Source organism: Populus euphratica, unplaced genomic scaffold, assembly GCF_000495115.2.
Source record: "Populus euphratica unplaced genomic scaffold, PopEup_1.0 scaffold50.1, whole genome shotgun sequence".
In the NCBI taxonomy this organism is placed as follows: Eukaryota; Viridiplantae; Streptophyta; class Magnoliopsida; order Malpighiales; family Salicaceae; genus Populus; species Populus euphratica.
The window spans coordinates 1947799-1959683 of record NW_011499870.1 but is presented as its reverse complement, the minus strand read 5'-3'; the positions used below and the strand labels follow the sequence as shown (position 1 = coordinate 1959683).

The 11885-nt window shown below is 30.3% G+C and overlaps 1 protein-coding gene across 1 annotated transcript; it reads right to left on the bottom strand.

Moving 5' to 3' along the window:
• Window positions 1-2078: 2078 nt before the first annotated feature.
• Window positions 2079-5460, bottom strand: LOC105127168 (ankyrin repeat-containing protein At5g02620-like). Its single transcript, XM_011028334.1, has 3 exons — window positions 4828-5460; window positions 3680-4095; window positions 2079-3288 (listed from the first exon to the last, which is right to left on the bottom strand). The coding sequence occupies exons 1-3, from the start codon at window positions 5294-5296 to the stop codon at window positions 2380-2382; spliced, it is 1794 nt and encodes a 597-aa protein (XP_011026636.1). The 5' UTR covers window positions 5297-5460; the 3' UTR covers window positions 2079-2379.
• Window positions 5461-11885: the final 6425 nt, after the last annotated feature.

The window sequence follows — 11885 nt, the reverse complement described above, 5'->3', positions numbered from 1 at the left end:
ATCTCATACTTCATCAACCGTGTACCTATACAATGCTCAACAAACTTATTGATCCAAGTAATGATCTTTGCATTATTTGCTTCCCATGTATCTATTGAAGCAATATCTCCTTCTTCAGTATTTTTAGATACCATATAAGTTCCACTAACATATCTCCATATCTTCTTACCCTTAAAAACAATTCTCATTACATAGCTCCAATATAAATAGTTTTTCCCATCCAACCTCACACTCACAAACTGAAAAGAATCATCTCTTTTAATAGCCATAATCAATAATCGCAAAGAACCAGGATGCAAAAGCAGTAGAAAATAAAATATTAAATTATAGAAACTAAATAAAAATTATAGAAACTAAACAAATACCTTCTTAAAAATATATGATAACTCCAAAACACAAAATAAATATGCAAAAACTCAGCATGAATACCAAATTCAGAAGCTGAAAGGAAGATGAAATACCAAAATAATTGCAGAAACTGACGAAATACCAAATTTTGCATAAACAGGAGATAAAATATCACTCCACAAAAAAATAATTGAAAACTAGCTTATTTTAAGCCTCATTCAGGATCCGTGAAAACTGTATTTGAGATTAAGTCTCGTTCCATAAAATCAGCTTTGATACCATATTAAAATAAGTAAGATTAAACACAAAAAGAAGACTAGAATTTTTAATAATCTGTTTATTATGAGTGCTTAGTATTAACCTAAATACAAAAAAAAAATATAGATTAAACTAAAAATGATATTCTACTCTTAATAAATAAGTCTATATAAGTATTATTTAAAAATATAATCATTAATAACAATCATTAATAAATGATACCTTAACAAGGTAGAAATTGGGGAGGACCCCAAATATTAAAATAAATCTATATAAGTATTATTTAACAATATAATCATCAATAAAAATCATAAATAAATAATACCTTAACAAAGTAAAAATTGGGGAGGACCCCAAATATTACAATAAATCAAACTAGATATTCATCTTATTAGAACTTAGAGAGAGAATACGTTTTGTGATGATTTTTTTACCAAAACACAAACATCATAACGAAACATAGAACGAACACAATCCGAATAACAAGGAAGGAAATAAATGATTAATGTAATCTAAAGAAGCATGACCAAACCGGTGATGCCACATCCAATTCTAATGCTTCTTGGCATAGAGTGAACCTTGACTAGTCACGACACTTATAAAGCATACATCATCCATATAATAAAGTCCCCCTCTCTTCTACCTTGCCCAATACTATCCTTAATGATAAAATCCTGATATGACAAAAATGAGCATACATTAATAATAAATAATTTATTATTCGGCTATTTAAGGTATGGACAAGATATTGTGAGAGAGTGAGGCAACAAGTAATGAATGTTTCAAGGATAAGAAGGAATTAACATGACTGTTCCTACTTTCATCACAAGGGAGGACACGCCATTAGCATTAGATAGATATGAATGATGTGGTGTATTTATAGTCTGCAAGAGTGACTGATCAATATGATCAATAGCACCAGAATAATATAATTATTAATCCAGGATCTTTGATAAAAATCAATATTAACTAGAGTTTTTTAATATTAATTTGGGACAGCAGTAGCAGCTAATAAAAACAGCTGCAATTGTAACAGAAAAACAAAAGTAGCAATCTGGACAAGACTCAGCAATAGTCCAGGAAAGAAACAAATGAGGGGTGTAGCAACAGACGGTAGAACAGCTACGTCAAATCACGGTAGAACAAACTACGATACCAGCTTGAATAAACAATCCAGGGAGGGAAACGGCAGAACCAAGGAGGCTCTGATACCACCTTAAATTATGGTAAAAAGTGCCCAACTTATTGAAATGATTGAGTCATGAATAGAAAGGGACAATGCATCCATTAAGAAGACACATAACGCTGCAAAAGAATGCAGCATTGAAACCTGGAAAAAAAGAAAAAGATATCCCATGTCCAGTTAACATCCATATAAATGTTTCCAGACTCTAAAGGCTTATGTAGGAGAAACAGAGGTAATGCTTGGAAATTGGAGCATGGCTTTCAAAATGGTTTGCTTATATGGGATATTTATTGTAACAACAATAGAAATTTAGAGAATGTTGTATCGAGTGAACCACATACTACACATATTTTCTTCAAGGTGAGAAGAACCCTGTCGTCTTTGTTGAGAACTAGCTGGTAGAAAATGGATAGTTAAATAAAACATCAGCACTAAAGAACGTGCTATATTTACCCTGCTAAATGCCATCTGTCTACAGCGAAAGAGGCTAACTGAACAATAAGATATGGTCTGCACTTGCTGGACTAGTCCTAGACTTCATCTATGAGTTTGAGATATAAAGTCTGCCTAAACCTCGCTGCATGTATCTAGTACAAGTGGTAACCCCCTTTATCTGAGCTATCAACATCTGAATTACTAGAGTCATGGCTGCCTTTTCTCATCATACCTAGTTCTTCAACGCGACTAACGCTGCTACATGGGCTTTCGTTCTTTCTTTTCTCCTTGCTTCGCCTCCATTCCCATTTCCTAAGCCAATGCTTTGCCAGCAAAACCCCCAAACCCACAAAAATTGCCAATGTGCACCCTCCCCCTATAGCCACTATGGCTACAAATACCCAATGCGTACCCCGTCCTCGCCCGTGTGGCAAAATAGTCCACATGGCAGCAATGTAACCGGCCGCCATGAATGATATGGATAGCCACATAACCTTATGTGTCACCGCCAACAATATCATCATTGATTTTCGCTGAAAAGGGACAATGCTAACAAGGAAAACAACAGTGCCAAGGGACAAAAATAATGCCACAATGTTGCACACCACAAAGATCTTGAAAGAAGAATGCCTGCCCGTGGTGCTTTCCCCTGTGTCTTGTCTAAAACCCCCAGGAGGGTTTATCCCAGCAGCAAATGTAACAGTTGCTATTAGAACTGCTACAACAATAATCGTGTTACGAGCATTTCGTAGTCCCTCCGTTTGAAGCTCTAGCTGCTTCTGTCGGCGGCGATGCTGAGAATGACGGTGATGTTTAGTAGTAGATTCGGTCATTCGCTTTGTTGATGAAGATAGCAAGCTCTTTTCCTGTTGTATTTGTTGAATTTCAATTGAACTTGGAGGCAATTGATCACTTCTCTTGCCTCCAGCATCTTGTAATGCAGGTAAAATCAAAAGAACACCAGAATGGCTCACATCAGACTCAACTACATCAAGAGCAGTCTGTCCCTTTTGGTTTATAGCATTGACATCAACACCAAGCTTCAGTAAATAGATGACCATCTAATATTAAGTTCAACACAACACAAGATGTAATGGAAATTAGATTGAGCCCCTTGATTAGAATTAAATATCACACGCTAAAAATTTAACTTTCCACTTTTTAGCTCAAATGCCTTTGAGTTGGATTTTGAAATTTTACAAATGTTCAGATTATGTATTGAAGTCATCTAATGTTCAGGATTAATATTTTTTATACAGTAAGTTTTTTTAATTAATTTGTCATTTTCTTAATGATACTTGTTAATTCTTAATAATATTCTCCACCATTAAAAAAAAAGCGGGGGCTAAGAATTTGACATTAAAAAAACGAAATTTACTATTCTCTAATTAAATTTAGAGTTATGAATTATAAAGAAACAACTTAAACAAGTTAAAAAGCAAAAGGTCTTACAGTACTAAGTTTCCCAGCAGTAGCTAGATGCAGAGCTGTATTCCCATCATTATCTGGCTTGTCAACAAGCTTTGTGATGTTGAGCATCTCTGCAAGGTACTTAACAGCTTCATACTGATTGTTTTTCACCCCCAGATGGAGAACTGTCTCTCCATGTTTAGTAATCACTTCAGCAGATTCAAGGCTTGTTGAGAGTATCTCGTCAATGACGTTCACTCTGCCTTTGATTGCTGCCCAGTGAAGTGGGGTTCGGCCATCATTGTCTTGCAAGGAAGAGAGCTCGGCGTCGAACCTTAGTAGCTCCCTGGTTACTTCAAGATGGCCTTTCTTGCAGCATAGGTGTAAAGGTGAGCATCCTTGAAGATCCTTTTTCCATGCAAAGTCCGGGCGTGCCTTCAGGATTTCCTTTACAATGTCTGTATACAGGAGAATTCAGAATCTTACTCGAAAACTAATTCTAATTCTACTTATGAATTAATATATTATTCATAAAAAAAAAAGAAAAGGATAAATCAATTGCTAAAAACTTTTTAGCCATCAGTACAGTATATCTCATAGCTGTGATATGTTCACTGGTTGAAGACCGGGTCTTAGAACTTCAGCAGAAAGTAGCATGCAATTCCACTAAGAAGTTGGCCCATGATTAAGAGAGGTATGCTGCTATCCTTGCTCAGTGTTGGCTAGTGATGGAAATTGTGTTTATAAAAATTATAAAAAATATTATTTAAAATTATTTTTTTATATATTAAAATTATTTAATATAATAATATTAAAAATAATTTATAAAAATAAAAAATATTATTTTAATATATTTTTAAATAAAATATTCCAACATCTTCTACGACAATGGAATAGAGTGTGAAATAAAGCTGTCATGTTGGCTTCGTTTGGTCAACCAAAAATGTTTATTAATGACCCATTAGTTGTATGTGCATGAATGATCCAAAGATAAACCCTTCCCGGGGGGACCAAAACCATTTTAGAATTGTCAAAAAGCTTTATCCCCGTCTTTTCGTGGCCACTGAAAAGGAATTTGCTACCCTTTTTTTCAAGGCATTGCCTCAATAAAGAGCACGTATAATGGTACAGTAGCTTGTTTCTTGGATTTAAGTTACAAATTAATAATGCTTGAAGTGTATAGTACTTACCTGTATGGCCGCCTGAAGCTGCAGCATGAAGAGAAGTGGTAAAACCATCAAGTTCCAACGTTAGCAGCCCTGGGAAACTCAAGAGATAGTCGACCACATCAAGCCTCCCTCTTTCACATGCCACAGTTAGAGCACTCCCATTGTCTTGATTCACCTTGTAAACCAGCCAAGGATCAGTCTCCACCAATAACCTGACCATTTCCATCTTCCCTTCCCTGGATGCTTCATGCAATGGGGTCTCCATCTTCTCATTCTCCTCGAACATCAATTCCGGCCTCAGCCTCACAATCTCCTTAGCCAGTTCTACATGTCCAAAACGTGATACTATGTGTAAAATGTTGCTTGACGACCCTGGAATTGTTTGATCAATAATATGTTCATCTTCTTGAATCAGATTAAGGAAGGCAGGGACCTCTCCCTTCAGGATGGCCTCCCGGAGCCGTCTGTCCATGGGTGGAGATTGGGGCATGAGAAAGATGAAATTAATATAATGAAGGGAATTGGAGTTGTAGAAGGGTTGGGGAAGAAGGAATTAATAATGATAGTGGAGGCATTGTTTTTCCACAGGATGGAGCCACCATGAAGTTTCTCTACACATGCACGGACATTTACCGGCTTGACAGATTTTAATCCAACTTTATAATATATATAACATTTCTCAGTTCTCCACGGAATTAGACGAATCTTTTTTAGAACTGTTTTGTTTAATAAGAAGTGGTTCCTCTTTAAAAAAAATTAAAATTTTTATTTGTCTATTTATCATTTAAAAAAACTGGTTAATATAAATATTTTTTAATAAAAAAATTAGTTTAGTTTCTAGAAAATATTCTTTTTCATTTTATATGAAATATATTTTTTAGAAGTTATAAAAATATATATAAAAAATGTTATGTTAGTTATTCATTATATAAAATTAATATTTTTATTACTATATATTTTTTACTTTAAATTTTTTTTATTATTAATTCCATCCGTTATAATTTGATATAATTTGATTTTTATATAAATTTTAATCCTCTTTTTTTTGTTTTTTTATTTTTCTAATTAAATTTTTTTTATTAGTCATATTAATTTTCATGTTCTTATAATTATTATTTTTTTTAAAAGAATTTATAAAATTATTTTTTTTAATTTCATTCTTTTTTAACATTTTATCTATGAGATAATTTGATTTTTTTTTTAATGATTGTTATTTATACTTATTTGAAATATTAAAAAAATTAAATTTTATCATTCTTTAACTTTTTCATACATTAGATTTAGCTTTTGTTTTTTTAATAAACTTGAAAATAATTAAAATATTAATAAGTTATTTTCTATTGTATTATTAAACAGTAAAAAAAAATTATGATACTGTTATACATTAAAAATTTATTTATTTTTTAGAAATTTACTTTTCATAAATTTGTTTGAAAAAAAAAACTATTTCTCACCAACAAAAACTTAATTTTTAGATTGTCAACCTATAAAAGAGTCGCTGTGGAGAGAGTTCATTGTATATTATATCTAATTTTAGAATTAATTAATTAATTAATTAAATTGAAGAAGTGTGTTTAGACTATGGAAGGATTTCTTTCTCTAGATCTGGGAGTGCCAAAGACGCGAAGTGGTCTTCGATCAAGCTGATCCTTTACTTCATTATTAGTCGGAAAGTCCCGAGAAATGCAGGATATGGAAAAAAAATAAAACAAAACAAAAATTTATAAAGTACCGAGAAATATAGGATATGAAAAATGAAAAAGAAAACATTCATTAAGTGACGACGTAACGGCTAACGTCATGATAAACTATTTTTTATTTATTTTCTCTTCCATATTTTTAGATGCTTTATTCTTATATATATCTTCACCCAGTGGATATAAGATTTCATCTGGGGCCAGATACGGGGCACGTCTCCTATAATTTACTTCGGCCTTTTGGCAACCACAAACTTAGAAGAAAAAAAAAGGTGGTTTGAAACTTTTATATATCTATAAATTAAGAAACTTTTGTCAACACTAAAGTGTTTGTTAGTAATTGTAAGCTTAAACTTTTCCCACAAAATGAAATGCAACTATTAGAAAAGTTACAAGATGTCTTTCTTAATATGATTGATATTGAATTACAAAAAATTTAATTATATAAATTAGAAATGATAATAATGATGATGATTATTATTATTATTTAAAGAGAATTTTTAGATATAAAATTAATATGAAGATCAAGCAATGATAAAAACAGTTGTTAAACTTAGAGGATTTATTAATGGTATTTTAAACAAGTATAATATAAACTCTTTTTATTATTCAATTAGAAATCACACACAAAAAAAATTCTAACCGAATTATAAATTATTAACATTATTATATTAGTTATCTTATTTGAATAATGCTAATACTTGTAAATATTATTAAATACTCATGATTATAACTTATATTAACAACAAATCAAGTTTTTTTAATAGCACAAATATCAGTTATATCATATGATTGAGCTATGAAAGTGTCAAATATTTGTTATACAAAGTGTTCTACAACACAAATCTATATTAAAAATTTAATAAGCAAAGTATTAAAAGTGAAAATAGCACAAATATCAGTTATATCATATGATTGAGCTATGAAAGTGTCAAATATTTGTTATACAAAGTGTTCTACAACACAAATCTATATTAAAAATTTAATAAGCAAAGTATTAAAAGTGAATAAGATAACAAATACAAAATATGTTAGTATCAAACATTAAGCTCCATGTTGAGTTTATACTATACTTATTTTTACATCATTAGTATAACCTTTTCATCTTGACATAATAAACTTAATAAAATATAATAAAAGAGAGAAACATAAATAAATAAGATAAGAATATAAATAAAATAAAAGTTAACTAAATAAAGAAAAGAAAATGAAAAGTATAAACAATTAATATAAGCAAAACTTAAGCATTACAATAAAGAGAGAGCAAAAGCATGATCTTGATCTGAAAATCAAGATGCTTAAATGCATGGCAAAGGCCTCCTTTTATAGATCAAAATTTGAAATTATTGATTTGATGACTAATTGTTAAATAGGTGGTCAACTCTTGACTTTGTAACAATTTTTATCTTTCTGTCTGAATAAAACGTTATTGCTAACATCAGAATTCAAATATACTTAAATCATGAAAGTTCTAAGAAATTATCTCATCTTTTCAACAAAAAAAAATTGAGGTTATTTGTACTTCTAGAACTCAAGATATGTGTTGAACACTGAACAATATCTAAGTTGCAGGATAGATTTGGACTTCTCCGTTGTTGCTAAAATTTGAACTTTCAAATAGCAGAATTAAGTCTTGCATTCCTATGAATGTTTCATGTCTATAATCTTAACTTTCTAGCCATATAAAACAAATTGAAATTCAAGATCTATAGCTCTAGATATGACCCAATAACTGAATAATGTTTCATTTTGGACCGAACCAGTATCACTTTTCTAGGTTTCACCATCTCTTTGTCATTTCAATTTCAGTAGTTGAACTCATTAATCAATCCTTTGAAGTTATTAAAGGTATCTTATAATAGTACTTGTTAATATTGATATAAAACCTTAATAAAAATACATTTTTAAGTATTAATCACCTCTTTGTTTTTTAAAAATATAAAAAAGAGATAATTACAAAAATTAAGTTCAAATAAAAATAAATTATCAAGGATGTAAATTTTTATTAAACATATAAATTACAGGATGTAAAGTGTAATTTATAAAAGTATAGATAAAAAGAAAAATTTAAATCGATAATTTTTCATAGAGTTATCATTATTTCTATGTTTATTTTTTTGGTAAACTCCTCTTTGGTATCTGATCAATAAAAAAACCAATTTTATCTTTTATGCTCTTTAAAATATTGCAATGTTTGAAAAAAGTAAAAATCTCAAATCTTCACAATGTTTGTCTATGGTTTGATAGCTTTTGTATGTGAAATTAAAAATAATATTTAGTTTTTAAATATTGATGCGGTTTTTATTTTAAAAGATAAACTTTGTTTTATAATGATTTTATTGTTTGAAGTGTTTAGGAAGGAGAAGATATTCAATGAAAGAGTGTTAGTTCTACTAGAGATTTTGGTGGTTTCTTAATGGAATAACTCTATGTAAGTAATGTTTGGGAAAGCGGTTGAAACTATATATCCTAAAAATTTAATCATTTTTATTTAAAAAATTAATTTTTAAAACAATATAATGTCTTGTTGTTTGAATTCAAAAAAAAATACTTGCCACACACTCATTTACTAATTTGGCTTGTCCTTGAATTTAAATTTCAATCATTTAAGGATGTTGATTGCATTATTTTAGTTGAAATACCTAATAAAAATAATCTTATTTGTCATGAGATTTTTTCAAAATTTATGTTGCATGGTTCATGCAAGATTGCAAACTCAAAAACACAGTATATGAAGCAAGGTAAGTGCTCGAATCACTTCCTAAAAAAATAAAGAGTTTATTGTATTTGGTGAGAGTGAGTTTGTTTATTACAAGCATTGAGACTATCCTAAATCATTTGTTCTTAAAGGTGACATTGCTCTTTCTAATTTCCATGTTGTCTCGTACAATAGAGAAATTTTTCTTCAATACAATGTTCATGTTAATGTTGAGATTTATTGTCAATCGATGATGATCAAATACCTTATTAAATATATTAGCAAAGGATTTTATTGATGCAAGGTTGTTATGGAGAAGGAGAATAATGATGAGATTCAAGCTTATCTTAATTGTAGATTCAATTATTTGTATGAAGCAATATAATGCTTCCTGCAGTTTTTGTTGAAGTTATGGTATCAAAGCTGGAATAAGATTACTAGTAGTGATTTATTGCATTGTTATCTATCCGCTAATAATAGCATTATAAGCATTATCTAGATTAGTATGTTTTTCAATTTGTTTGTAACTTTACCTAGGATTAGACTGACCCATTATATAACTCCTTAGATAAAGGAGATGATAACTAGTACATTTCTTTTGTTTTTTTCATGATCATATAATGTTTTTTTCCTTCTATAAATAAAAGACTAAAGACAACAATAACCTATTAAGACAATTCTGCTCTTTTTTCTTTTCTCAAAAAACTTAGTTTTGTGTTTATTTTTCTTTGTTCTTTCCATTATTAAAATATGTTCTTTATTCTTTTCTTTGTTAACATTTGATATCAAAGCATCTTTAATTTTTGAAGGGTTTGTAAGTGAAAATATAAGAGAAAATAAAAAGGATAAAACAAAGCTTTTTTGCTTTGAAGGGTTTGTGAGTGAAACATGAGAGATTAAGTGAGTTTTTTTTTTCAAGCAATGGATTCTGCAAATTTTTCAGCAAAACACCAGTATTTATAAGATAAAATTATGGTACGTGGGCTGTGAAAATAAAAACTTATCTCAAAGCTTTTTACTTGTGGGAGATAGTGAACAGTTATGAGCAACCAACCCCACTACAAAACAATCCTATAATTGTATAGGTGAAATTTTTCAATGAAGAAAAAGCAAAGTGATTTAAAGTTCATACATGTCTTCATAACGTTGTGAGTGAAGAAATATTCACAAGAATTATAGCTTGTAAATTTGCCAAAGAAACATGGGATAAATTAATTGCAGAATTTCATGAAGATGAGAAGTCAAGGAAGATGCAAGTTTTAAATCTAAGAAGGCAGTTTGAAGGTCTAAAGATGAAAAAAACTAATACCATCACAGACTTCTCTTCTCAAATTTCAAAACTTGTGAATCAAGTAAGATGAAAGATTTTCAAGATTCCAGAATAGTTGAGAAAGTTCTGGTAAGTCTATTAAAGAAATTTGAACATAAAACTAATTCCTTAGAAGACTCAAAAGATCTTTAAGAAATGATCTTCAAGAATTGGTTAATGCATTGCAAGTTGTGGAGTAAATGCAAGCTTATAAACAATAAAGAACAAGAATTTTTACAAAAATAATCAAGAAGGAAAAAGAGAAAAAGGGAGAGGTTGGCAATTTAATAACTAGCAACAAAACAACAACAACATCTTTATTAGATGGAAAGAGACGAAAGAACATTTCCTTGTAAATTTTGTTAGAAAAAAAATCATTTTGAAGCCTAGTGTTGGCTCAAGAATGCATATTACCGAAACTATAATCAATTTGGCCACGTCCAAATATTCTACACAAACAAAGCAAAAACTATAAAACAAGATCAGGTAGCCAAGAGTTCAGAAGTGGAGGAAGACATTTTATTCATGACTACAATACAAGATATGTGTAACACAACCAAAGCAAATAACTCATCATGGCTTATTAATAGTGGCTATACTAATCACATGACTACAAGTCTGAACTTATTTGATTAGTACTTAAAAGTGTATTTTTATCAAGGTTTTATATCATCATATTGCACTTAAATTATCATTAAATTTTCTAACTTAAGCATGTTTTATAATAACAAGTCTAATAACATAAAATAACTTTAATTTATAGTAAATTTTCATCTTAAATATGGGGCTATCACATAAATAAAAGAATCAATTGATGGGATTAACTTATGAAATTTAGAAGACAAGGAGAGGGTGATTAGTACTTAAAAGTGCATACAGAAGTGTGTAGAAATGGCAAGTTCCTCAGGTCATCAAATAAGAAATATTTGTGTTTTCGGTGGATCTAGTCCTGGGAAAGAAAAGGAGTTTTTAGAATCAGCAAATCATCTTGGTTAGGTGCTAGCTGAGAGAAAGATTCATTTAGTGTATGGGGGAGGCAGTCTTGGGTTAATGGGAGGTGTGTCAATAGCTGCATTTTTAGGAGGTAGTCAAGTTTTGGGGGTCGTCCCTGAAGCTTTGGCACAAGGGGACATCATTGGAAAAACAATTGGAGAGGAACTTCAGGTCTCCACAATGTCGGCTCGAATGAATGCAATGTTTAACCATGCTGATGCTTTCATTGCTTTACCAGGTGGTCTAGGCACATTGGAAGAGATCTTTCATATTTCCTCTTGGGCTCAATTGCACATTCACCATAAACCCATAGGTTTGTTAAATGTTAATGGTTATTATGATAAGTTGTTGTCTTTTCTTGATCATGCTGTGGAACAGGAAT

Coding starts and splice junctions, on each gene's coding strand:
- LOC105127168 (XM_011028334.1), bottom strand. CDS start 5,296: ATGCCCCAATCTCCACCCATGGACAGACGGCTCCGGGAGGCCATCCTG. Junction 4,096..4,827: donor AGCTTCAGGCGGCCATACAG/GTAAGTACTATA, acceptor TCCTGTATACAG/ACATTGTAAAGGAAATCCTG. Junction 3,289..3,679: donor CTGCTGGGAAACTTAGTACT/GTAAGACCTTTT, acceptor ACTTAATATTAG/ATGGTCATCTATTTACTGAA.